A 26155-nucleotide genomic window follows, 5' to 3' on the forward strand; every position below is an offset into this window, starting at 1 on the left:
TGCTGGTGTGGATTTTTTTTTTCTTTGCGGGAGGGGCAGAGAGGCTGTGTGGATTTTTGAAAGTTGATTAGCTATGAGCATACAAAAATTGTTTCCTTTTGCATTGTGTAAGGTTCACATGAAGAGACCACTTACTTCTCAGGTCTGGGCCCTGACTTGTGATACACGAACATTACTTTATTAGCCACCATTTCTCATCCAGGTTCCCTGAAGGACTGCAGGAAATCGCTGAACTGTTCTTGCGGTGGTGTACTCTAGTCACCCATAAATTGGAAATACCATGCAGTGTGATGATCAGAAACAAACAGAAAGGGTAGTGAAAGTGAAAAGTGAAAGTCGCTCAGTCGTGTCCGATTCTTTTCGGCCCATGAACTGTAGTCCATGGAATTCTCCAGGCCAGAACACTGTAGTGGGTAGCTGTTCCCTTCTCCAGGGGACCCTCCCAACGCAGGGATTGAAGCCAGGTCTCCCGCATTCCAGGAGGAAATCAGTGAACTGTTCTTGTGGTGGTATACTCTAGGTACTCATAAATTGAAGATGCCATACAGTATGAGGATAAGAATCAACAAACAGAAGGAGTAATAAGGCATACCAAATAATCACTGGTGACCTCAGCAATTTTATTAACAAATTTATTTCTCTAATTGGGTAACGTATCTCAGTGCTTGACTCGAGGGCATTGTAATAGGTTTCTACACTGCAGGAGAAGGAATTAATTAGAACCGTTTGCTCTCGGTTCTGTATTTATACTGTCCACCTGTCTTGTAAACATTGAACCTGGTTTCCTGGGTCCTCCAGGGGCCTCTCTTCTAACTCCCCCACCCCACCCCCACCCTCAATAAATAAATAGAAAGCGAAGAGTGTAAGTTCACATCTCTCTTCTGTGCAGTCCACCCCCACCGGAAGCTGCATTTCATGGTCAGAATCTGGCAGAATCATCACTTCCCATAGAACCTGCCCTTCCATAGGCAAAAACTGGGAAGCTGGAGTCTCGGTTTGCCAGTGCTGTGTCTGGGATTGTCCTTGTCCATTTGGTACCTGGGGTCAGAGCTGGTGAGATGGAAGCTCTGTCTCACGTCTCCCTGCCCCACCTACCACTCTGAGGAAGGTAAGAGACATTATTAGCCTCTGTCTGCCCCAGGAGCCAGCAGCCCATGCGAGCAGAAAAACCACAAACTTGGGAACACATTCTTCTAGGCTTCTTCAAGGAAGGTTTTTTTTCCCCTCACAGCTTGTGAGAGCGCAGCATGACAACAAGAAAGCGTCCTTCAGTGCAAGTGCTGCAGAATCTCGCTGTGACGCTGGCCCCTAACTCCTCTGCAGCTTTCCTTACTCCAGAAAGACACCGTTTCATCCTCACGTGCAGCCTGTGAGGGCCAGCATGAGCGCAAGATGCCAGGGTACGTGCACTACCTCCAGAGCTGGTGTCCTTAGCAGCTGTTAGTATAGCCTGTCATGTGGAGAGATGGCTTTTGAACATAGATAGAATTATTACAGACACATCTCAGGGGGGTCTAGACTACCAATAGGTCCCCTTGGAGAGTTCTTGTCTGGAAAAGTCCAGATGGGCCCAACAAGTCTCATTGTCCCTCATGAATACCTTGCAGGATCTGGATGAGGTTTTCCAGGCCAAAGATATAGCCTGGATCTGGTCCATCGTAGGTGGTGTGTTCATTCCAGGAGCCTTTGTATGTTGTGTGAGCAAAGTCGATCATCCGGACGTCAACTTTGATGACGTTGCTGCCGTGGGGCGTCTGTAGAGTCTCCTGCCCATCATAGATGATGAGAAGGGAGCTAGAGTAGAACCGGTATGAACTCTGGCTCCTAATGACCGAGAGGAGGGCCTGGAGCTGGCGCTGGATGGGCTCCAGCAGCTCCGTCCGGAAGCGGGTCCCATCGTGCAGGAACTGGTAAAGTGCTTGCCTGAAGCCCGCCACTGAGAGCTTTCTTCCATAGTACTTGTCTTTGCAGAGAAAGTGCTTCTTATCGCTTTGATAAACCTTACATTAAAAAGAAGATAGAAAAAAAAAAAGAAGATAGAAAATGTTAAGAATTGCAAACTTAAAAAAAATCACATCTGCTACAGAGGCGTCTCAAGCAAACTTAATACAGAAACACATTTCTAGAGATGCCGAGCAGGAATGGCTGCAGTGACTGGCAAGACAATCTTTCACCAAGCACCAGTGTAAATTTTACACTTAAAAATGTTTTCTGTGCAAGCCGTTAATAGAAATCCAAGGTCCAAAGATCGTTCATCCTACAGAGGTGACCCTCTGCCCATGAGGAAAAGGTTTGGATCTCCTTTCTTGTGAATTTCCAATGTCAACTGCCAAATCATGATTTAAGTCCTGGCTTCTGGCCCTCTTCAAACATTAGCAAACCCAAGCCAGAAAGCTTTAGTGGGAATCTGAAATCATAGCCAATGGCCTTGGGAAGCCAAGTAAATTAAAATTTCCCCCAACAAAGTTTATGAAGTCCTTTCTCTGCAGATTCTGAGGAAACTGTAATGGCTCCAGGGGTGGAGTGGGGTGAATTGTTTGAAGATGGAAAGAGGCTAGATCAGGTGTGCCTGGAGTTTTCAGGCGGTGGGTGATGTTGAGGGGAGACTGGATGTTGAGGGGAGCGGGCTTTGTGGGCTGGTGGCGCCTCTCCTTGGCACCAGCTCTTCCCCAGTCCTCTGTCACGTCTTGGCCACCAGAACGAAGCAGATGGAGGAGAGATGCTGATGGGGGAACAGTGGCAGCCGCCCTCATTTCATTCAGATGGCAGAGGCAGGCAGAGGCTGAACGGAGGCCAGTGGCTGGCACGGCCAGAGGGGGGACTTGGCACCGCTCCGCCTGGCACACCTGGGGAGGGCTGCCTGTACCTGGCCATGACAGTTTCCCAGGTCTTCCCTGCCTTCAGATGACATGGTATCTTTACAGAAAACACGAGTGGGAAAAAAATCAGAAAGATACTATAGACTTGGTGTTGCCTTTGGAGGGCTGAAGATCAGCTGCTAAATTGGCCCGTCCTAAACACAGGATAGGCCTCAATTTCCAAATAAATCAGACCAATTTCAGAAGGTTTGGGGTCCAGAGAGAAATTCCACTTACACCACAATGCATCACACTCCATCCTCTCTGAGAACTACATTCCAAGCTTTCCTAGGGACATCTGTGCCTCAAATTTATAGACTCGACTTCCAGTTTCAAGGGGTGGCAGTTTCAATTAAGGAAAGCGATAGTGTTTACCATCAAATCCGTGTCTGGTTTTGCTTTGAGTAGATAGATTCTAAGAGGGAACCAGTAGAGAAAGTTTATTTCCTCCTGTTCTCCTGTAGTCCCAGCCATAAGCCACATCAGAGCAGCAAAAATGAAGCGTGGAGTCCGGGCAATAAGAAGTTAGCCATTCCTTTGCTGGGCTTTGCACCTTATGACCTTACCACTTTGTTAGCTAGAACAGGTAGTAAGAAGCAGCAGAAAAGGCAGAGTAAGAAGAGAGAATGGCTAATATGGATTTGAAAAGCTGACTGCCTCCCAGCATCTGAGAAGGAGAGGGTTCAGCTTCATCATTCAAGAGAATGAGGACCCCATGGAGCACACAAGGAAGTTTTCCCTCAGTTCTCTCCCAGCCCTGCTCACACACTGTCATCAAAGGTCTGCTCTCAACATAGGTAGGACCTACATGGCCAGGCTGGAAAGTTCCAGCTACCAGAGACCCTGAGATGAGTTTAACGCTGGTGGTTTTTTAATTTTTTTAGATTAAATATTTAAAAAATTAAAAATTTATTTTTAAAATTTTTATTTGAAAAGTTATTGATCTCTTCTATATAGCAAAGTGATTCAGTTATAGATATAGATTCTTTTTCCTATTCTTTTCCCATTATGGTTTATCATAGGATGTTGAATATGCAATACAGTAGGACCTTGTTGTTTATCATCCTATATATAACAGCTTGCATCTGCTAATCCCAAACTCACAATCCTTTCTTTTCCCACTCCTACCCACCTTGGGAATCACAAGTCTGTTCTCTGTGTGAGTCCATTTCTGTTTCATAAAAGTTCACTTGTGTCATATTTTAGATTCCACATATAAGTGATATTACATAATATTCGTCTTTCTCTGTCTGACTTACTTTGCTTAGTATGATAATCTCTAGGTCCACTCATACATCTGCAAATGGCATTATTTCATTCTTTTTTATGGCTCAGTAGCATTGCATCGTATATATGTTCCACATCTTCCTTATCCATTTATCTGTCAATGGACATTTAAGTTGTTTTCATATCTTGGCTATTGTAAATAATGCTGCTAGGAACATAGCGGTGCATGCATCTTTTCAAATTACAGTTTTGTCTGGGTGCACCCCCAGGAGTGGGATTGCTGGATCATATGGCAGCTCTAGTTTTAGTTTTTGAGGAACCTCTGTACCATTTTCCATCGTGGCTACTCCAATTTACATTCCTCCCCAAACGGTGGGATTTTGACACCACTGTCCTGAACAGTGCTCTGTAAAAAAACCCAGCATGTCCTGGATCAGGATATGTGTTTCCTTGGGGAAAGAGGTGCCTGGCCACTGCCTCTGTTGCTCCCACAAAGTGAAGGCAACAGTGTCTGGTTGGGGGACACTCTTGCCTCCAGCGGACCTCCCGGGATGCCCAGTCCTGCGGTTGTCCCGCCCCCACCTACCTGCATGCCGCAGATGCGCATGCCCAGATGGGCCGAGGTGCTCTGCGCACACTTCCGCATGTGGCGGGCCTTCTTCTCCTCTGAGGCGTCGTCCCCGTGCTGCCGGGTCCCCATCTTCAGGTCTAAGATGCAGGGATGCTTGTACTGTGACACTACATTTTCCAGCAACAGGAACCCTGGTCGCGAGGCATTAAGGAAGGCTTCCTGGGACACAAAGGCCACTTCCCCGCAGGAGGTGGTCAGGGGCCTCTGAAGCCGGCTGGAGACTCCCCCCGCTGAACCCCAGCCCTTCATCCCCATTTCTTTAACTACAGATCAGCCTGTTGTCGCTGTAAAGAATTCAAGGCATTGACTTTGCAGGCTGCTCTCATAAGTCCATTTTTTAGAGAGAGTTTATTAGGATGTGAGCTTCTTTTCCTTTCCCTTTTTGCTCTGAGGTAGAAATTTAAATGCAGGCTTGAAATCCCCAGCAGGCCATGCCCAATTTACATTTTATGGCATAAAATCAGAAGGCTAAAACCTCAAGTCACTGAATGGGCCAGTACATTTTGGGAGAAGTGCCTTGATGTTAGCTTTAGAGATGAGTTGCAGGAATATTAATTTCAGCCGAATAATTATCCTGCAAAAAACTTCTTAGGGATGCAGATTGCAGATGTCTTAGTAAGTACCGCAAAACCAGCCACCAGTTCGTGGGAAGGAGCCCAGTGGTGACAAAGGGGGCCTTCCAGGCCTGAATACGCCCCCTGAGTTTGTGGCAGGCCGAGGGGGACAGGGGAGTACCTCTCCTAAGGGGCTACCCCGCAGGTCCCTCCCTAAGAGAGGGGCCGTGCTACATTCTCACCCATCGGCTCCATGATGGCTGTGGGGACGATTGGGAGCATGAAAAGGAGGTTGAGTTATGGGGACCCACCCACTCACTGAGTCCCCCTGGCCCCCCCTCAGTGCGGCAATCATGTTTCCTAACTGCCCACAGAGACCCCAGCTCTGCCCATCCTCACTGCCCAGGTGGCAGAGACATGACCAGTGACCCAACAGGGGCACTCCCTCCCCCCGCCCCATCTGCCTTCCCCAGCCTCTGACTTCTCTTTGCTTTCCTGGTGGCTCTGCAGGTCAAGAGTCTGCCTGCAATGCAGAAGACACAGGAGATGCAGGTTTGATCCCAGGGTCAGGAAGATACCCTGGAGGAGGATATATCCGTGCCTGAAAAATCCCCTGGACAGAGGAGCCTGGTGGGCTACGACCCAAAGGGTCAGGAAGAGCTGGTCACGACTGGGCAACCGCACACAGCACAGGTCTCCTCCAGGGCCCAGCCTGGGGCCCACTCTCCCTGCCATCCCTGTCTCTCCCCCGACCTGCCTCAACACGTTTGTCTCGGCCACCCCTCCTTGCCCCCGGCCTTCCCCGCAGCGCCGTGCATGGTGGGCGGGCCAGGATACGATGCCGCTGGTTCTCCGGGTACTCGGCACACAGGCGATGCAGGTGGGCCCGGTGGCAGTGGAGGCCCCACGGGTTAAAGCTGCCCTTCTCCATCAGGTTCCCGTTCGCGTCTTCCACCAGCGAGGGGACTTGGGCCTTCAGGTGGAGCTCGGACCTCAGGAGCGCCGTGGCCGGGCTGTGGGCGAGGGGCGCGCACGGCGGTCAGGACCCCGGTGGCTGGCAGGGCTCTCTCGGCTGGACCAGGCCATGGACTGCCCCTGGCTACCCTCCAGGATGCCCCCGAGGACCTTGGTGCCCCCCTGCCCCGCTCAGGCCCCAGGCCAGGCCAGGCTGCCGGCCTCAGGGGGTCTCTCTAAAGTCCATAATAACTCACGCAGCATAGAGGGGGCGACCCTGCCTGGGATCAGAAGGCTGGGGGTTAGGCTGCTCCTGTGGCCTCATCGGGGGTGAGAACCACAGACCCACGGTCCACCCTCTCTCCTGCCCTCTACATCTCGGCTCCCCGGGTCTGTAGCAGGGAGATAATACACACGGCTTCCTGATGCCAAGCCAGGAGGCTTAATTAAGATCCGCTGCGCTCCTTGGGGAAGGGAGGTACTTTCGTTGTATTAGCTCCCTTTTGTTTCCCATAAATGTTTAAAATTCCCCAGGGATGCTTTTCTTTTCAGAAAGGTCACCATCGGAGGTTCTGGAGACCTCTCCGAGGACCTCAGGTGCCCTGAGCTGCCTGCGTCTCCAGGGCCGCACTGGCACTCAGCCGCTAAGGAAGAGGATTTCTAGAGGCATTAGCCACACTTTTCCTTTATGCCAACTGTTCTGGGGCTTCTGCTCTGCACATCTCCCCCCTCCAGATGCACTCCATGGTCTCAGTGAAATAGATAATTAAACAAACACACACTGAATGCCTTCTCTGTATAGGACTCCGCACGCACATCCACTTTCGAGAGGAAACGCATTGAAATGCTCCCTCCGGAAGTGGCACCAAAGAAGATGCATTCCTTTCTTTGGTCACATGGGTTCTGCTCGACAGAGCCCTCATCTGAATTGCTCACTTTCTCGGCTCTGGTCCCAAAGGGGAGCCGTTGGCCTTGGCACGGGCGTGAACAGTGCTGGTCCCGGTTAGGGACGCGCGGCCTGGCTTCTGGCATCCTGCCACGTGGCCTCACCTCTCCGTGAGCGAGTGTACCAGCTGGGGGTGCTGCCACTGGGCGAGGGGGAGGGCGCCACCGCCAGGGCTCTGCTGGAGGGTCTGCCATATGGCCACCGCTGCCGACTCCGTGGAGACCGTGAAGGGCCCCCGGTTCTCAGTCAGGGGGCTGGCAACCAGGCTGAGACGGCCGCGGCTGTCCTTCCGGAGGTGCACGGTGATGGTGCCTGCAGAGGGGGAGGGGTGGACACGGTGCGCTGTCCTTTCGAACCACAGTTTAATGGCAGTGGTCAACCTGCCCCCTTCCCCAGCTCCTCTCTCTAGAGAGCGCTCCGGGGACTGGCCTGACACAGATCCTGCTCCAGAATGAGCCAGAGCCGTGGGGCCTGCCGGAAACGGCCTTGGGCTGATGCTGGCACGGTCCCTGCTTCGTGGCCTCTCCCTGCCCCTTCACGCTTGAAACAGGGCAGCTGCGTGCATTTATTTCATCCTCGCATTCCTGCACCTCTGGACACAGCCCACATCGCCCAGGCACCCCGTGGCACCCCATTTGGGCCCAGCCTTGGGGCATCTGAGTTGGTCCTCTGCAGAGAAGAGCCCCACCCCTAAGTGGCAGTGAGGGAAGTTGGGGTGGGGGGGGCATCTCATTCTGTCTCGTTCATCACCCTTGCCTTCCCCTCCACATAATCGTTATCTGAGCAGCTTCTTCCAGGAAGCCTTCCTCTAACAGCCTCCTGCCGCCTGGGCTGCCCCTTAACTCAGCCTTCCCACGTCCCTGGCTTTCACACTGAGACACGTGATGCACAGCCCATGAGGATTATGGACAGAATGTGGTTCTTTGATAGAAAATAGAAGGCATGTGAGATTTTTGCCAACGGTACCTCCTAACCACCAGTGTGTGTTTGTCTTTGTTTTGGCCATGTCACAAGGCCTGTGGAACCTCAGCCCCCCAATCAAGGATTTAACCTGCAGTTCCAAGTACTGGACCGCCACAGAACTCCCTAACCCCTGGGGTTTATACTCCAAGCGTGACCTCCTCCTCTGGATGCTGGCTGTGATATCAAAGGATGTGCGTACCCCCCGGGAACCCGTGCGCTAGCCGGGCTTCTCCTCTGGGACGTTGGCTAGGCCAGGTCCTAGGCTCTGGCCCCACATTGATGGCTCTGTGGTCATCCCCTGTGGACTTCTTGCTCTGATGGCAGGGTCCACGCCTCCCTCCGTGGGGCTTGGCATCCGGTGGGTGCCCAGCCTTGCCAGAGTCCTGGTGAAGATGGAAGGTACACATGGTCCTGGCCCAGGAGACTGCCACACGAGTGGTTTTATGAAAACTGGCTCTCTGTAAAGTCCTTGCTGCCCCCCTTCTCCCTGCAGCTGGTGCTCTGAGGACCCCTCTTAGCTTTCTCACCTACCAACCTGCCCTCCGTCTCTCTCCACCCTGTTTTGTGCCCGAGGGGCTGACTCTGGCATGTACCCGTGGCTTCCTTGCCTGCCAGTCAGGCCAGTGAGGGTCACCGGTGACAGATGGGGGAGAGGAGGAGAAAGGTTGGGACCTTCATCCCTCGGGTTCCCTCCCTGCTGCCCCATGGCTCACCCTGTTTCTCTGCGGCCTCCTTCTTGCCAGGTCAGCTCTACCATGCCCTCGCTTGACCTTTCAGGCCCAGGGGTGGTTGTAGCTTTCCCGTCCCGCTGGTCCCTGGCTGCCTCACCATCCCTAGTTGTTCCTCTTCACCTCTTTTTTGTTGGCCACGTGGCATGCGGGATCTTATTTCCCCAACCAGGAGCTGAACCTGTGGCCCTTGCTGTGGAAGCACAGTCTTAACAATTGGGCCATCAGGAAAGTCCCCCCAGTCGCTCCCTTCATCCTGTGTGCAGTTCTGCCGATAGATCCTTGAAGAATTCTCTTCATTTAACCCCCTGGCACGTGCCACTCATTTTCTGCTGGGACCCTGACAGGTGGGAGGGTTGCCTGCGATTGCATCCTCCCAGGTGTTTATTACCTCCCCCAGGCACTGGGTCACCTTCCCGGCCTCTAAGTGGTCATTTCTGCTGAGCCAGCCACCGAGGTGGCTGCTTTCCGCGCGCGTGGCCCTGCCTGCCCTCCTGGGCTGCTCAGCATAGACACTCCTTTTTAGGGCTGCCCTGTCATTCTGCACGTCGCTCTCCAGGCCCATCTGCGCTACTGGCTCAGCGGTCTCCCTGGGCCTGGCCTGTCATCTCGGGCTCCCAGAGCCCTGATTCTGCGGCCTGACGGTGACCTTCGTTTCCCTCCAGTTCCTTAAAAGTTCTGTTCTTCCTTAGCTCATCCCAGGCCCCAGTATCCTGTGGAGCAATCGCGATGCTAACGGTCACAGCGCCCCTGAGCGCGGCATTCTGTCCTTCACCTGGATTGCAGCCTGCCTCCCTGGATGGAGCCCACCCGTGCTGTTCTTGCTCGTGAGAGCAGGGGGCTGGTGGCGGCTGGGACACAGCACAGGAGTGATAATCGCTGCTGGGTCTTTTACACCTACTATGTGCCAGCATTATGTGCGTTTTGTTTACTGCTAACTTAGTGTCTATCGCTAAGCCTGCAAGGCGTTGACTGTGGTCGCTGAGGCTCAGAGAGACTGAATAACTTGCCTCAGGTCACCTGGTCGGTAAGGGGTGATGGCTCTGCCAGCCATGCCAGCCGTGACTGTGGGAGGAGGAACAGGCTGCCACACGAAGCCCAGGATCTCTCGGGAGAGTGGGGGTTGTCACGCTGTGTTTACCCGAGTGTGGTTGATGAGGACACTCCTGCTGTGTCCCCAATCACCTTTGGCTGGTCATTCTGTTCCGCGGGGGCAGACAGAGTGGCCACAGAGCCACCACCTCAGAAGAGGCGATCAGTGTCAAGCCCGGAAGCACCGAGAAGCCCAGGACACGGGGCTTCGTTTCCAGCCTTGAGCTTGCTGTGCTGGTCCCAGGAAGGAGGGCTGACCTGGGAACCACACACCCCGCCAGGCCCCAGAGCCCACCCTCCAGGTGCCAGGAGAGGGGGAGCCCCACGGCCTCTTTGCTGGTTCTTGGGGAGCTTGGAGCCTCCTGGCCGCTCGGGGAGGCAGGAAGGTGTGCCGGCCAAAGGCAAGGCCCTTTTGGATCTCACAAAGTTCAAGTTACCGTCTGGCGGACCCCCGGCCTTGCACATTTGTGAGGCTGAGGTGACAGGCCTGCCAGAAACCAAGTTCCTGGGGAGCCCTGGGCCCAGGGGGCCTCCCTGGAGGGACAAGAAATGTGACCTTCGCCTGCTTCTCCGGACTCTAGCTCTGGCCTGATCTCATCTGGTCTGAGTGTCAAAATAGCTGGAGGTGAGCAGAGGTGCAAATAATGCCAAACCAGTGAAACCCAAAAGTCATTTCTATTTGTCATGTCGTCGGCGCGACCCAGCCAGACTCCTGTCTCGCCTTCTCGCTCCGTCTCCCTGCGCGCCTCTACCTGGCTCCCTGCCTCTCTCTTCCTTCCCTCTCTCAGCTCAGCCCAGCCCTTCCCTCTGAAACCTGGGACCATTGCACAGAGTGTCGTCCTAGTGGCTCAGTCATGTCCAACTCTGTGCGACCCCATGGACTGTATAGCCCACCAGGCTCCTCTGTCCAAGGGATTTCCCAGGCAAGAAAACTGGAGTGGGTTGCCATACCCTTCTCCAGGGGATCTTTCCAAACCAGGGATCGAACCCAGGTCCGCTGCACTGCAGGCGGATTCTTTACCATTTAAGCCACCAGGGGAGCCCCATAGCTCATGTGACCTTGCAAACAATCTCGAGTTGCCTGTCCTTGACAAGAGCAGCCACTCAGTGGGATTCAGACTCCCTGAGGTTTGGATCGTTCCTTTGTCAAGAGCCTTGTTGGCCCCAGCCTGGCCTCCAGCTCGCCTTGGCTGTCTCAGATGCCCACAGGCTCCCAATACACTGCTGCCCCTGCCCAACCAGGTGGGTGGGAGACCCCAGCCCCATCTGCTTGCTCACCAGCACCCCCAAGCACCTCGACTGTGACCACGTCAGCCGGGCAGACGGGAGCGCTCCCTGACACACCCAGAGCATCTCAGCAATTCTGATTTGGCCGAGCAGCTTCCGTGAGTATTCTGTCATGTATTTATTTTTAAGCTCATGAGGACATTAATTCGCCGACGTCTGTAATATGAATCTGGCTCATCCATTAACCAGCTGGACCTAGGAGCGTGTCCTCGCTTGCCCGAAGCTGAGGGGAGGAGGGACAGAGTTTCAAGATGCTCTCATGTCCGAGGAGTCCAGGCACGCTCTGGGCCCAGGGAGGCTGCCCTGGGGAACGCAGTGCCTGCCCAGCACCCCAAAGCCATCAGCGTGCAGGCGTGAGATGGAAGAGAGTGGGCTCCGGGGCATGTGGCGGCCGCGTCAGCAATGGCCCCTCTTTCCAGGCTGGTCCCATCAGGATGAGAAGGGAGACCCCTGCAGCGGCCTGTGGGCACTCAACTCACTAGCTAAGTGACCCTGGGCAAGTCACTTCCCCTCCCTTGTTGGGCTGGATGGCTCCGAGCACTGGCGTCTGGGGAGTTGTCTCTGCAGGGATGGTCACTGCATCAGGGCCGGGGGCTGAGAGGCCATACTCAGGAGCCAGACTTGAATCCTGGCTCTGTTCTGCAGGCTGTGTGGCCCGAGGCAAGTTGGGTGACCTCTCTGGGCCTGTTTCTTCCTCCATAAAGTGGGGACAATGGGAGTACCTTTCCTAGAGTGTTGTCACGGTTAAACAAGTCAATCAAAGAAACAACTTCTAGGGTGTTCGGCACTGAGTCAATGCTAAAAGGTTGACCAGTAGTACTTTTCTTGATTTTTTTTTTTTTTTTTGGTGGGGGGGCTGCACTGAGCTGTCTTTGGGATCTTGGTCCCCAACTAGGGATTGAAACCGTGCCCCCTTGCAGTGGAAGTGCGGCATCTTAACCACTGGACTGCCAGGGAAGCCTTGGCATTACTTTTCCTATCGGGGAAGAACCCTGCACAGCCCCAGGCCCTTCAAGGGACCCTTTCCCATGCCCAGACCCGACCTTCTTCCCTCCTGCCCCGGGGGTCCGAGGGCACGCAGGCCCCACTTCTGGGCCTTTTTCTAGTGTCTCCTCACATGTGTGTTTCCTCGGGTGGCGCCTGCACCCTGGCACCCGGCGGCCCGTGGTATGGCAGATGAGGGGATCAGCGTTCCTCATCGTCCAAGCCTCGCGTTTGGGCATCAGGCCAGCCCGTGGGCTCCGCCTCACCCTCACCCGCAGCTGGGCTGCGTGGTCTCCCCTGATGGATGTCCTGGGCCTCCCTGATCCGACCCCTCTTGACTTGTTTGCAACCATCGTCTCCAAGTGAGGACTCAAATTAATCTACGGAGTTAGTGGGGCTCCGAGGCAGGGCGTCGGGGGCGAATACCAGGAGGGGCCCAAGCTTAGAGGGACACAAGGCAGAGGATGGGTCTGGAGAGCTGACCAGTGCCCGAGGCTCCCCAGAGTGGGGCCGTCCACGCCAACCCGGGAAGACGGGGAGCAGGGAGGGCCCTGGGGTGTGGTTGCTCTTCCACTTCCATGCTCTGCCTGGGGTGGCCCTGGGAGCCGGTCTCGGCTCCAGAGCTGTGTGGGGCCAGCAGGGAATGCTGCGGGCAGCGGGGCCCCCGTCCTGAGATCCAGCCGCCCCTTTGCTGGCCTGAGTTCGCTTGTGAAGGGACAGATGTTAACTCCAGAGGGTGCTCTGACAAGGTGGGCGGTGGCCAGCACTGGTCAGTGGCCCCAGAGGGCCCCTGAGAAGCTGTACACCAGCCTCCCACCCCATCTCTCGTGTGTCTCATCTCAGACTCTCGGGAGGTCCTGGCTGTCCACGACTGAAGCAGTGCCCAGGGCTCAAGGCCTTGGGCCCCTCTCAGTGGGTCTGAATCTGGATGCTGAATACAGATTCCTGGGCTCTGACCCAGGGATTCCGATTCACAGGTCAGGAATGGGGCCTGGGAGCCTACCTTTACACACACACACACACACACACCAGTGATTCTGGTAAAGCTGTTTGACCCCAGATCATACGTATGAGAAACACCAATGTATTGGGTTGCCCAAAGTATTCGTTTGGGTTCTTCCATAAGATGATATGGAAAAACCAGGATGACTTTTTTGGCAAACCAATAGGTGGGTCCCCTTCTTCCCAGTTTTCTCCATCTTTGAAATACAGGTAAGTTTTTAAGTGACTTGTCTGAATGTTATCATCGCTTTCACTACAGATACTTGCACAACGAGGGCAGAAGCTTGAGGTCACAGGTCTAAAATCCTTTAAAGGAGGTCTTTTCTCTGAGCATTCTTTATTTCGTGGGGTTGGCGACTGGCAGAGTCATGCCCTGAGCCCTGCAAGCCACTTTTACCAAAGGCTGGGGGTGGACAAGACAGCCTGCCCCATGGATGCCAGCGGCCGCCCGGAGTGCCCCCCGTGGAGGCCAGCAAACAGCAGCCCTGCCCACGCAGCCTTCTCTCCCCAGACCTTGTGCCCAAATCTGAAACACACACTGGGGGAGCAGCCTGCACCCTGGCCTTGCCCCTGGAGGACAGTGGGGATTCTGGTTTCCCAAACCCACTGTGAACCGGCTCCTCCATAACCTGTCCCAGACCCAAGGCTCCCACCATCCACTTGGGTCACCCAAGGAAGTGTCCTGTGTTTACCCGTCCTGTGTTTACCAACCACAGTCGCAGGACCCGGGCACGGCACACCTAAAGCACAGACCAGAATGCCCCATCAAGGTGGGGTGGGGCTGGGGAATCACCTTATCCTGTTCTCAATCCCGCAAAGACTGGTGGCTTGAGCTAATTTACAGGGGATGCCAAGTAGCATTACACTCCAGACCTGGGGGCTGGAAGAGTTCAGAGAACCTGGGGCGGTGAGGGCCAGCCGCTGTGCAGAGGGGCAGGTCTCCATGGCAACCCTACAACACACCACGGCGCTTGAGGAGGTGGTGGGGGCTTGCAGAGAGGCCGGGCCCCTTGGGGGGGCACCACCTGCAGGGGACTGCTCGGACACCCACCTTTGTACTGCGGGGTGAAGCGCTTCATGGCCAGCGGCAGGGACTCGTAGAACCTCTGTTCCTGGGAGATGAGGGGCTTGCACACCGTGTGCTCATCATACTTCATCACGCTCAGGTGCCCCCCGACCTGGTGCAGGAAGGGCTCCAGCGGCACGCCGGGGGTGTCCACGCTGTCCTGTACCACCATGCTCCAGTGTGGGAGGGCGGGGTGGCTCCCTGCAGTCCACAAGAGGAGGGGGCGTCTAGGGCTGAGGTCGCAGCTTCCGGACAGAAGGTGGGCTGTTAGCAGTCCTCAACTTTCCTTTTCTTGGCGTTTCCTGTTGGCTAGAGCACAAGAGTCTTCCTGGCTGAGGGCTCTCGGCAGTGCCGGTCCCTGGAAAACAGAGGAGAAAGGGAAGGGATATGAGGGAGACCGTGTGTGGGAGGAGGGCACCTGAAGTCCCCAGCCACACCCCCAGGTGTTAGACAAGACCGTACACAGGCGTCGATTTCTTCTGGAATCGTCTGTTACAAGCAACTGCTAACAGTTTCCACCTCGGGGGAGCAGGGCTGAGAGGGAGACTTTTCACTAAATACTTTTTACAAGTGCCTCGAAAATATTTGAATTTAAATATTAAAACATTCAAAAAACAAAAACTCCAAAAGACAGTCCCTAAGATTATAAGCTTGCCGAGTGTAGTGAGCATGTCTGAACTGCTCATGTTCCATGACTGGCCTTTCCCTTTGGGAACTTTGATCCCAGCCCCAATGAGAAGAAAGTCCTTGCTGGTGGGGACTCACTATTCTGCAGGGGCTGGAGGGGTGCAGGAATGCTTCATTTTGATATAGCATATGCATACGCTGGGCACCATCTGGGCCCCACAACATCATTGCTGTGTGACCTGGGGAAGTTACTAAACCTCTCTGGGCCTCAGTTTCCCCATCTATAGAATAAGGTAACAATGATACCCGCCTCATGGAGGTAGGGGCAGAATTGAGATATAAAGGCTACGAAAATGTTAGCCCAGTACCTGGAGCTAGGTGCTCAATAAATGTGATCTATCATGATTATTTCTAGCATTATTGCCCAGGGGATCAGATTTTCTTACCAGCCTTGGGAGGGCCAGCTTTATCATGGATGTTTGCAAATGAGAAAAGCGAAGCCTGTGATGGCTTGCTGAGCCTGCCTCAGGCCAGGAAGAGGCAGAAGTTAGGCAGGGGCTCCTGATTGGGTCCCCCACCATCTGCTTGCCCTTCACCCTCTCTGAGGTCCGGCCTGCCAGAAGACCTCAGGCAAATGCTGGAAACTCTGGCTGGAAACTTGGCCCCTAAAGACATCCTGACTTTGGGACTTTGCTGGTGATCCAAGCAATTAGGACTCTGAGCTCGCAGTGCAGGGGACCCCGGGTTCGACCCCTGGTCAGGGAACTAGATCCCACATGCTGCAACAGAGTTCACACGCTGCAACTGAAGACCCCACATGCTGCATCTAAGAGACCCAGTGCAGCCAAATAAATATATTTTAAAAATATAAAGATATCCTGACTTTGTCTCAGCAGAGAGCCAAGGAGACACTGCCAGGGGAGGCTCTTGTGGCCGCATTTGTCATGTTCGAGAGGACAGTCCCGCGGTGGCGCCGTCACCATGGAGTTATTAATACTCTCCTCTGCTGGACTCCTGGCCGAGGATGCAACCAGGCCGGGCAGTGCTGGGCATGAGCAACTCTCTAACTGACCTTCAGTCCAGACCATGGGCATGGCTGGCTGCCTCCACGCGCAGCGGTACCTGTCACTTTGTTCAACCCCCCGGCTCAGAGAAGGCCCACCATCCACTTGGACCTCCAGTGCTGGGAGGCATTGAAAGCCTCAGCCTGGCCTGTTCACGCCCCTCCACGACGATGTTCCTGAATTGGTCACTTCTTGGCAGGCCACAGAGTTCCCCTCGGAAGGGAAAGGGGGTGTCTTCTGCCTGTTCTGTGCAAATTGCTATGCCGGATGCAAGACTAAATCACAACTAGGGAGTCTGGGGGTGCTGGGGCAAGGCCTTGGGGTGGGGAGGACTGGGGCCTGATGGTGAAGGCTTTCCCCAGCCCTGCTCTGAGACCCACACCCTGCCCACCACCGCTCGAGGTGAGTCCTCCTTGGGATCTGCCCCAAGAGCTGAGAGAAGTTGGGAGGCATGTAAAGGTGAGGAGAATCAGGGATGGGTTGATACTTTCAGTCTGGTTATCGGATAAGACATCACAGTTGCTTGGCAAACCTAATCCTCCCTGCAAATTCGGCCGAGGCAGGAAGGAGGAAGGAAGAGAAAAACCAAGGCAGCCCAGTGCCTCCTCTCTCACTGGGCTCACTTGGGTGCCAGCCTTTGCCAGCTGACCTGTCCCCAGGTCAGGGAGGCAGAGGCGCTGCGGGGAGGCACAGGGACAGCCGGCTCGTGAAGTTCATTTATATCCTCTGTGGGAGCCGAGGCCCCGGCCTGCACAGTCTCCCCGGGGCCCATCGCTGGCCAGGCGCGCACTCACCTCTGCGAGCCCAGCTCTGCCGGGGGAACCCAGGTGGCGTCCCCAGCAGGCCCTTGTGCAGCCACCCAGGGCGGCCCCTCACCCTTCTCTCCCCTCACCCCCTGTCTCCTGAGGAGCCCTAAGGACACAGATGTTACCTTGCAGTGTGGTGTGGGAGGAGATGATAAGGATAAATGTAACAATAATGGTAACAGTAAATGGCAACAAACACAACACAGGCAATGTTCAGGTGTTTTAGGTGCCTTCACCCATGTGAGCCTCACAACTGCCTGATGAGGGAATTAGTAGTATCAGCCTTTCATAGGTGAGGAAAATGAGGCCCGGAGAGGTTCAGTAACTTGCCTGTGTGCACCCAGCTACTAGGGGGAGACCAGGGATTTGAACCCAGGCAACTAGCCCAGAGCATGCTCACCTGCTGTCCTGCGGAGATGCTGGGGGCTGCTGTTTCTCTACATCGAGAGTCAGGAAATTGAGTCCTAAGGAGGCTGGGACTTGGCCAAGGTCACTCACAAGTCAGGCTGTGATGACAGAGGCACTCGGGTTTTCTTGTCCCCAGGCCTGGTTTCTCCTACCCTGATACCCTCTGGCCAGCCCTCCCCCCACCTGCTACAGTGAGTGCGTGTCCCAGGGGTGTCTGGGGTCCACACGTCTGCAGAAACCAGCATGAGGGGTCAGCTGAGGCCCCCTGGAGCTGGGCCTTGGTACTGGCCTGCGTGGGGCTTTCCCGCTGAGGGGGCATCAGCTGGGTCTGAGAGGCACTGTGTTCCCAGAGCCTCCATCCGGTCACTGCCACCCCCACGGTCAGACGTTCTCAGAGGGCCTGGCCAAACTGTCTCAGGGAGCCCGGATCAGCCAGAAGTCCCTCCAAGATGGTCCACACACAGCAATGCAAACCCTCCTGCCCCCAGGCTTGGCAGCAGCTTTTTAAAAACGCTGGACTTGAAGCTGGGGGAAACTGAGGCCCTTCTGCTTAAGGGTCACCTTAGGGTGTGGCTTGGGGGAAATATGAGGGTCCTCGGGCTCCTGACGCACGCAGATTGTGGGAAGGGGCGCAGGGAGAATGGAGGAGCGTTGGGGGGGTACAGAGGGACGCCAGGGTTTCGGCGGGGGGCAGGGGGGACGGAGGGGGCGGGGGACGGAGGGGCGCCGGGGGGGACCGAGGGGCGTGGGGAGGATGGAGGGGCATGGGGAGGACGGACGGATGGACGGCAGGCACAGGGAGGACGGAGGGGAAGTGGCTTAGTCCCCCGGGCTCCTGCCTGAGCTGGACAAGTGGGTTTGCTGCCGCTCAGGGAGCCACTCTTTGGCTTCCCCCAGGCGCTGACTCTGACCTTGGATTCCCAAGGAGGCTGAGGTTTCCATCCGTTGCTGTGGGACTGAGCTAGCGAAGGCCTCCATTTCCCCCATCCCTCCTGCCAAGTCCAGGATGAATAATTCAGGCTGACAGAGTTTTCTCAGCCCAGACCTGCCTTTCGCCACCGGCAGGCACTTGAGTCAGTGGCCAGAGCCTCGGCCCTGAGCAGTGCCTCTGGGCCGGGGAGCGTGGGGCAGCAGTCCAGTGCCCGGGTCTGCTCCAGGCCCCCTACCAGCTAGCTGAGACCCCTGGGGTGAACCGAGCCTTGGTTTACCGCCCACTGCCACGACCTTCGCAGGGCGCGGATGCCGGAGCGCACAGCCCCCTTAGGAAAGCCCGTTTCCCGGGCATCCTCAGCGCTCGGGCTTTGCCGGCGCGTGGGTGGTGCCCAGGACTGACCTCTGTGACTCGGCCTAGGTGCTGGGAGGGCGGGCGAGGTGCTCGCCCGGGCAGGACCTCACAGCCCCTCTGACACCCGCCGGGCTCCCTTTAGTGCTTTGAGGGGAGACGCAGGGCCCTCTCCCCAGCCCAGGCCTCCTCGCAGACCACAGCCCAGGCCTCCGGCCCAGAGTCAGTCCTGAGTGCTCCCTGGGGAGGGGGCAGCTGAGGGAAGATGGAGGAGGGCGAGGCGCCCCGCCCTGGGAACAGCGGACAGACGGCCTCAGATCCCTGTGTCCTCCTGCCCCGTCGCTGGGTCACATCCTGAATGAAATGACTCCAGGACTCACTCCAGGAGGACTCAAGGGGTTAACTTCTCTAGTGGGGCCCGGCCATGGAGCTGGGTGTCAAACGAGGCCCTGGACCAGCTGTGGCGCTACAGAGGCCTGAGCGGCGGCCAGCCCGTGCTGGGTGGCTAGACGCTTCCTGGTCTGGAAGGAGGGTCACGGACAGCATTTGGCTCCCAGGGTGGGGACAGAGGACAGCAGCGGTGAAGCCAGGCACAAGGACAGAGGCCACCCATCGAGCTGAGGTGGAAGAGGGCGTCGTGGCTCAGGGCTCGTCACCACAGGTCAGCACATGTCAGTTCCTCTTCCTGGGAGCCTTGGTGGGTATCTGAGTTTCCCCACAGCCTTCCCAGGTGGCGCTAGTGGTAAGGAACCCGCCTGCCAAGGCAAGAGACATGAGAGACGTGGGTTTGATCCCTGGGTCGGAAAGAACCCCTGGAGGAGGGCATGGCAACCCACTCCAGGATTCTTGCCTGGAGAATCCCATGGACAGAGGAGCCTGGCGGGCTACAGTCCACGGGGTCACAAAGAGTCAGACACGACTGAAGTGACTTAGCGCACACGCACACAACCTCTCCCCATAGGCTGAACTGGAGTTCATTAAAAATTACAGAAGGTACACCTCGCTGAAAACTTGTCTCTCCCTTTTTAGGGAAGATGGCAGGTGAAACCACAAACTAAACTTGTAAGGGTTCAACTTGGATTAAATGAGTCACGAACTCTGTCTTTTCAGAGGCTGTCAGCTCCTTGTATCTGGAAACTAGTTGGTTGACTGTGGTTATTGTCCAAACTGTTTACACATATCCTGTTTTTTCTTTTTTTTTCCCCCTGCAGGAACGCGGTATGACTGCACTTCCCTTGTCTTCTGAAGGTACGTCGGCTAAAGCATGATGTGGATGGGAGTGACGGATGCCACTTCCGGGAGGAGCATTTAGAGTAAGCAGTGCCCCGCATATTCTTTGCCTGGCCAGGGTGATTTGGGAAGCAGAGTCACTTCCTGAGTGACTGTTCATGACAGAGAAAGCAATCCAGGTTATATTAGGCACTGAGGTTTGGGGGTGTTTTTGCCACTCAGCACAACCTAGTCCATCCTGACTAATTCACCAACTCACAGCCAGATACCCAGTATGGAGCAACCTCAGGCTTGAATACATCCTCTGTGTTGTAGCCACTCCTGTGAAGCATCCATGGCAGACCAATGGCCTTACAACGTCCCCCTCTGCTTCTCAGAATAATTTTCAGATGGAGACAAGTAGAAGAGCTTTCCCAGGGTCCAGAGAGTGAGCACCGGTGCTGGAATTCAGCCACAGTGAATCTGCCTCCTTCCAAAGCTGATGGCCTTCTGCCCCACCGTGTGGTCTCCCTTCTAAGGGAGGGGGACCATCCTGGCTTCCTCTGAGAGTCCTGAGACCTGGGTGGGGCCCAGGCTCCTATCCAAGACCATCTCTGTGCTGTGAGCCTCAGCTGCCCACATCAGCAGTGGGAGCCTGCTGGGAGTTCGCACTTGGCAGGGTGGTGGGGGTGCCATCCCCAGGGGCAGGGTTCCACGAGGAGCTGGGCAGTGTGGATTCACAGTGCCACGGGTGGAGGACTCCCATCCGTGGGCCACTCAAGCCCTGACCCAAAGCCACACCATCAGCGCCAGCAGCATGATCTGCAGACTAGAAAAGCAATATCCACAGCTTGTGATCATTTCTCAAATGTATCTAAATGCTTCAGTGTTTACCAAAATACAAATTCATTTAAAGGCATTATTAAGTTCCTAGTAGTTTTTATCATTGTCTATTTTCTCAATCAACAGATACTGAAAGTCTAATGAATATCTCAGAGGGACTCCTAGGGAACAAATTAGGTTGAAAAATGAGTCCTAGTTAGAAAGGTTAGAAGAGTTACTGCTGAGGGACCCGGGCAGGAGTGTGAGACCAGGGAGATGGAGTCTGGGCCTGGGGGAGCTTGAGGAAGGCCTGTTTCAGGGCGTGTGTGTGCAGGGAGCAGCAAGGAGGGGAAGGACAGGCAGCGAGATGGGACCAGAGGGAGGGCTGAGCGGGGAGGCAGAGGTGGGTGCTACTGGGGTCTGAGCAGAGGAGGTGTGACCCCCCATCAATCTAGGCAGGAGGGGGTTGCCTGAGAGCGCCAAGGTATGAATGCTTTCAGGACTGCGTCTCAGTAGATCCAAGGGGGAGATGTGTGTTCTGGGGAGAAGATAATTAAGAAACAGCTTGCAGCAAAAGTAGACTGCAAAATAAAACGTGTCGGCCAGCAGACTCAGAAGCAGCATGGTTTATGGCCTGCCCTCTCACCTCTGAAGCTCTAAGGTACATTTCACAGGCCCCTCAGAGCCAGAGGTTTGGTACAAGTACCACTCAATGTCTCTGTGATGCCCAAGGGAGCATTTTTTAATCTATTAGAGATGAGAGGACCAGAAAACCATTTAAAACCACTTAGCTTGGAATGGGCAGGAGAATTTTGGAGTTGCTCACAAGGCAGAGGGCTGTGTATCATCTGGGGCCATCCAGGCTTGGAAGGCACAAAATTATTTTCTGGGATGAAAAAGAAATCAAGTTTTTAAATCCATCCTAGAAACGACTCAAGGGCTGTGGGATGGCAAGCCCCATGTTCCGCATGGTCCTAGTCCGGTGGGATCAATACCGAATGCTGGGGACGTCACACATCACCTTCTCAGTTGTGGCTGAAAGATGTGGCTTTGGAGAGCATCTATTTCCCGGGGAAGGCTTGATTTCCAGAGTCACAGAGCAATACTTCATTTTCCTGACTTATTTCTGAGCCGATGTTATCCTTTGAGGGAAGATATTCTTCCCCATCTCCTTTTCTCTTAACATTTAAAATCTCCCAACGTTCCTCCAGCTTGAGGACCTAATGCGATTTTAATACAGCTATTATTAGTTTAGAAGCCCTTCAGCCCCTAACAAATGTCCGTAGCAGCAGCGACGATGTTCTGAGCTTGCTGTCAGGGCGGGAGACACATGGGGCAAAGATGACTCAAGAGCCCAGCGCTCCTGGAAGGGCTGCTGGGGCCAGCGGGGGTGGGGAGGGGTGGGGTGGGGAGGGGCAGGAGGGTTTCTGTCTTTCCAGCCGCAGTGGAGCCGGACCTCATGACAGCACCTTGGGACCTCGGCCCCTCCATTCCCGGGCACGCTGGGCACCTTGCCTACAGCCCCTCCCAGGCAGGCTTGTCTCCTGGGGACCTCTCTCCCTGGAAGCTTGGATATTGGACCCTCCTCCCAGGGTCTTGGATATTACTAGACATCAAGACCACATTTTCCAGCCTCTGACACCCTTCCCCACACCTTCCTCTAAGTCACATGACCAGCCACCTGCTTTACGAACCAGAGATAGACGGTCTTGTTGGTGGTTACTATGGAATCTTTAGGACTCTAACAAGAGATACGTTTTTTAAGGTCAAAACACAACAGTGGGGGTGGAACAAGCCAATGGTATGTGCGTGTGTGGTCACTGTCCTTCAGGCTGTGGAGCTGAGCTGGGCGAGTGTGAAGGGTGAGGCTTTGCCCAGCAGAGGGCAGCAGCAGACGGGCCAGAACCACCCAGAGAGGAGGCACTCGGACCAGCAAGCTCCTTGGCCCAGCGACTAGGGGCCCTTCTCCAACGGCTCAGAGCTGGGACAGTGGCTGAAAGGCCAGTGAGGCGCACTGCTGAGGAACGGGGTGCCCAGCTCAATTCACAGGGGAAGGACCTCAAAACCAGAAACGGGGGCCAGCTGAGGAGGTCGGGTGGGGGTGCTGGAGGGTCTAGCTGAGCAGAGTGGAAGCGTCTTCAGCATCTACACCCCACTGGCTCCTTCCCCTGGGATGGGCGGACCCCATGCCCCCTTCGTCTGCCAGCCGGGCCGGCCTCCCCCACCTGCTCCCTGAACAAGCTGGTGCCTGATGCTCATAAAGTTGATTGCTCTTCCCTGGTGGCTGCTGATGAAAAAGACAGCAACCACGTGGGGAGGACGTCTTAGGCGCTGTGCTTGGAGCTGGAGGATGCAGGAGCAGGCTGTCGACCACAGGGGGTGTGGGGGGGCTCAGCCTGGCCTGCCGCCCCCAGGAGGTCCTGGGGCAGAGCACTGGGAGGACCCCCAGGGGCTGCAGCCCCTTTGCAGAAGAGGGGTTCCTCAGATCCCCGATAAGAAGCTGACTTTGTGGGGGCACGAGGGGGTGAAGGTGCCTGGACATGGCACAGTGGGACCCGGAGCCCTGGGTCTGCCTAGACTGCCCGCCCCTTCCCCTCTGGGCCTCAGTCTCCCTCACTGGACTGAGCTGCTGAGCCAGCCCTGTTCTTACCCTCCTGTGGGCAGCCGGTGTTCAGTTCAGCTGGTCACTTTTGGGGGGGGGTGTGGAACAGGGGCAGGGAGGGTGGGGGCTGGCTGAGATGTTACCAGACTGAAAGCGGGGTCCTCCCCCTGCCCCCAGCCCCACTGGATCCTTGTCTAAACAAAACATTGAACACTATTTAGGAACAACTGGGAAAACTGGAATGCGGCCTGGACGCAGCCGTCCATGGGGAGCCAATAATATCGTCAGTGGGGTAAAGCGCTGGGGTTACATAAGGACCTGAACTGAGGTGCTTTGACGGGAAATGCTGTGACGTCCACAGATTACTTCAAAATACCTTAGCCTTAGTGAATACAATGAAGCAAATGTGGCAAAATTCAGACAAATGGTAAATCCAGCCGCAGAACATGCAAATGTTCATCGTGTCTTTCCTTCTATTTTTTTCTTGTAGGCTTAAAGTTTTTCATAGCAAAAAGGCTAAAAAATAAACCAGTAGCTCTTAAAAACCGTTAGAAGCCTGACTCTTGCCTGGTGGGATCCAAATCTCCTGGGAGGGACCCGCCCTGGATGTTTGCAAGGGCCCCAGAGAGCCTGAGGACCAAGGCAGGCTCAGGTTCAAGTCTCAAGTTCCCTGGGGGTGGCCCCAGGAGAGCCCAGGGGGAAGGGGCCCCTAAAGACTGCCCCTGCCCGGGGTGGAGGCACCCTGGCCGTGATACACCTCTGTGGCCGTGTCCACACCCGTGCCCGCTCCACAGAGGCCCTCGCCACGGCTCCGGCCCCGGCCCCGGCTGATGTCATCCGGTCCCAGGGCCCCTCCCAGCTGCTGGGACGATACGTGCCGTTCGTTCCCGGGGCCCTTGCTGCCCAAAGCTCCTGGGACAGCTGCCCAGCATGAAGGGTTAAACCCAGCGAGGGCTGGGAGACTGGCTCCAGCCCCCCGCGCCTGCCCTCACAGCGTCCCTGAAGCCCCGCCCTGCCACCTTCAAGCAGGAGCCCAGATTCCAGAACAACATGGGGGGGAGGGTGACTCCTGGGGGAGGGGAGGGCAAGCGGAGAGGAGCCAGTGACAGGATTTCTATGCTGCTGAGCTGTGCCAACAGCCCCCAGGCCCCCAACACGGACGCACACGGACACACTGGTGGCCCCACGGGGTGAGTGGGGCTGACCTCTAGTCGGGGGGTCCACCTCTGAGTCCCACGGTGTGAACAGGCCTCTCTCCCGGCCCTGGCACCATCGGGGCCCTCCCTGCCCACGCTTATTCCCCATGGCAGCACTCACTGGAGCCGCACTCCGGGTGGGAGAGAGGGGTCCAGCGGAGAGCAGTCTTCCTGGTCAGTGACCACCAACCGTCGCACTGGGCAAAGGCCCTTCCCAGTGCCCCAGTAAGGAGAAGCCAGCGTCCACAATAGCACTGGTGGCGAGGTCTGCCCAGACGCAGGTCTGCCCGCAGGGCTGGACTGCAGAGGCCTGGGGCGGGGGGTCACCTGACCCTCGGGGAGGGCCAGCGGGCGTTGGCTGGCGCGGGCAGCTGTCAGCTGGTGTCGGGCTGCTCTGGGGCAGGGCCAGAGGGCCTGGGAGGGAGGGGAGGAAGGGGAGGAGGGGTCTGGAGGGATGTCAGGCCCTGGGCACCGAGGGCCAAGTGCCTCAGGCCCCTGGTTAGCTTTTGGTCCCCTGTTTACAGGGTCAGGCTGGCGTGGGGGTCGTGTTCTCCCTCCCCCGGTCTCCCCGCCTCCACCCCACTCCCGACAGCGTCACTGCCAGTTTGCCCCGAGCAGTGGCTGCCAGAGAGAAGGACAGTCTTGGGCAAGACATTCAATCAATAGTCAGCTTGAGGACAAGCAGTGCTTCCGGTGTTTTCGAGGCCCTCATGGGTCCTGGGTACTCAGCTAGGCTGAGCCAGGAACCCGCCAGGACAGGGCCTGTTGTCAGGGGATTAGTCAGGGGTTCGGTGAGTCATAGGGCAGTTCCAGGGAGGGTGTTTGGGGAGAGGACGGGGGCGTGGTGTGTGTGTGTGTTGGGGGGGAGGTGCATGCGTGCTGTCACCAGGCTGGGGGAAGCAGGGAAGGTATCCTGGAGGAGGTGACCTGGAGGAGGAGGAGGGTCATCAGGTTTGGTGTGGGGGAGCATGGCGAGGGGAGTGCTCAGAGGGGCGGGCGTGGGGGTGGGGAGGGATGCCCTACGGTCCTCTGTCCTCAGTGTCTCCAGAGGCTCCCAAGGGCGTCCTGCAGGAGAGAGCCGGGCGCCGCTGTGTGTGCGGAGGGCTCGCTCTGGGGGGGCCTGGGTCGCAGGCGGATAGGCGGTGCTGAGCCGCAGCTGCTGTCCTCCAAGCGTGTCCTGGCCTGGCAGGGAGAGCGGGCGCAGGGTGGAAGCAGCAGGCGGGTTCCTTAGATGTTGAGGAGGCAGGCTGGACAAGGTCTGCGTGGAGGGTGAGCAAAGGACAGAGACTCAGCAAGGGGCAGACTGCAGGCCCGAGTGACGCTGGACCAGGTATCAGGCAGGCCTGAAGTCCGCCCTTCAGGTGCCTGCAGCTAGCCTGCACTCCTGGCCGCGGCGCCTCTGGGTGCCAAGCGGTCCACTGCCCTGACCCAGCCGGTCCCTCCTCGGTGTGTGAGCGCTTGGTCTGCTGAGCTCTGCCCAGTCCCCTCTGCCATTTTCCCTCTTGGCGGTCCTGCCTCTCTCTCACTCTGGGCCACATCCCCCGTGTCCTGGTTCCCAGAGCCCCCTCCCCGCCTCCTGGTCTGACAAGCCCCCCGCCCCACTGCCCCTCGCAGAGCTCTCGCTGCAGCACCAGATGCCTGGCTTTCCCCCACGCCCCTCCTGCGTTTCCCTGTGTCCATGGAGCCCCCTCCCAGACAGTCTCCGTCACTGCTCACTCAGAGCAGGGGAGCTGGGGGATGAGCAGGGCTAGAACCCGGGTCTCCTGATCCTTCTCCCAGAGGCTTCCTCGGTCCCTGTCCACTCAGGGCCTGCCGCAGCCACTCTGGGGCCTGGCACAGAACGTGCT

The 26155-nt window shown here is 56.3% G+C and overlaps 1 protein-coding gene across 1 annotated transcript; it reads right to left on the bottom strand.

Annotated features, from left to right (window-relative positions):
* Window positions 1–599: 599 nt before the first annotated feature.
* On the bottom strand, window positions 600–24671 carry IP6K3 (inositol hexakisphosphate kinase 3). Its single transcript, XM_043450966.1, has 6 exons — window positions 24430–24671; window positions 14278–14650; window positions 7275–7482; window positions 6108–6283; window positions 4672–4847; window positions 600–2000 (listed from the first exon to the last, which is right to left on the bottom strand). Exons 2-6 carry the CDS (start codon window positions 14462–14464, stop codon window positions 1581–1583), a joined length of 1167 nt encoding a protein of 388 aa, XP_043306901.1. The 5' UTR covers window positions 14465–14650; window positions 24430–24671; the 3' UTR covers window positions 600–1580.
* Window positions 24672–26155: the final 1484 nt, after the last annotated feature.

This window comes from Cervus canadensis, chromosome 28 (assembly GCF_019320065.1).
Source record: "Cervus canadensis isolate Bull #8, Minnesota chromosome 28, ASM1932006v1, whole genome shotgun sequence".
Lineage (NCBI taxonomy): Eukaryota > Metazoa > Chordata > Mammalia > Artiodactyla > Cervidae > Cervus > Cervus canadensis.

What these genes read in the sequence shown, in the direction of transcription:
- IP6K3 (XM_043450966.1), bottom strand. Translation starts at nt 14,464, where the DNA reads ATGGTGGTACAGGACAGCGTGGACACCCCCGGCGTGCCGCTGGAGCCC. An exon ending in GTACACTCGCTCACGGAGAG is followed by an intron (nt 6,284 to 7,274) that starts GTGAGGCCACGT and finishes CCTCGCCCACAG; the next exon opens with CCCGGCCACGGCGCTCCTGA. An exon ending in CCCGGAGAACCAGCGGCATC is followed by an intron (nt 4,848 to 6,107) that starts GTATCCTGGCCC and finishes CCTCGCGACCAG; the next exon opens with GGTTCCTGTTGCTGGAAAAT.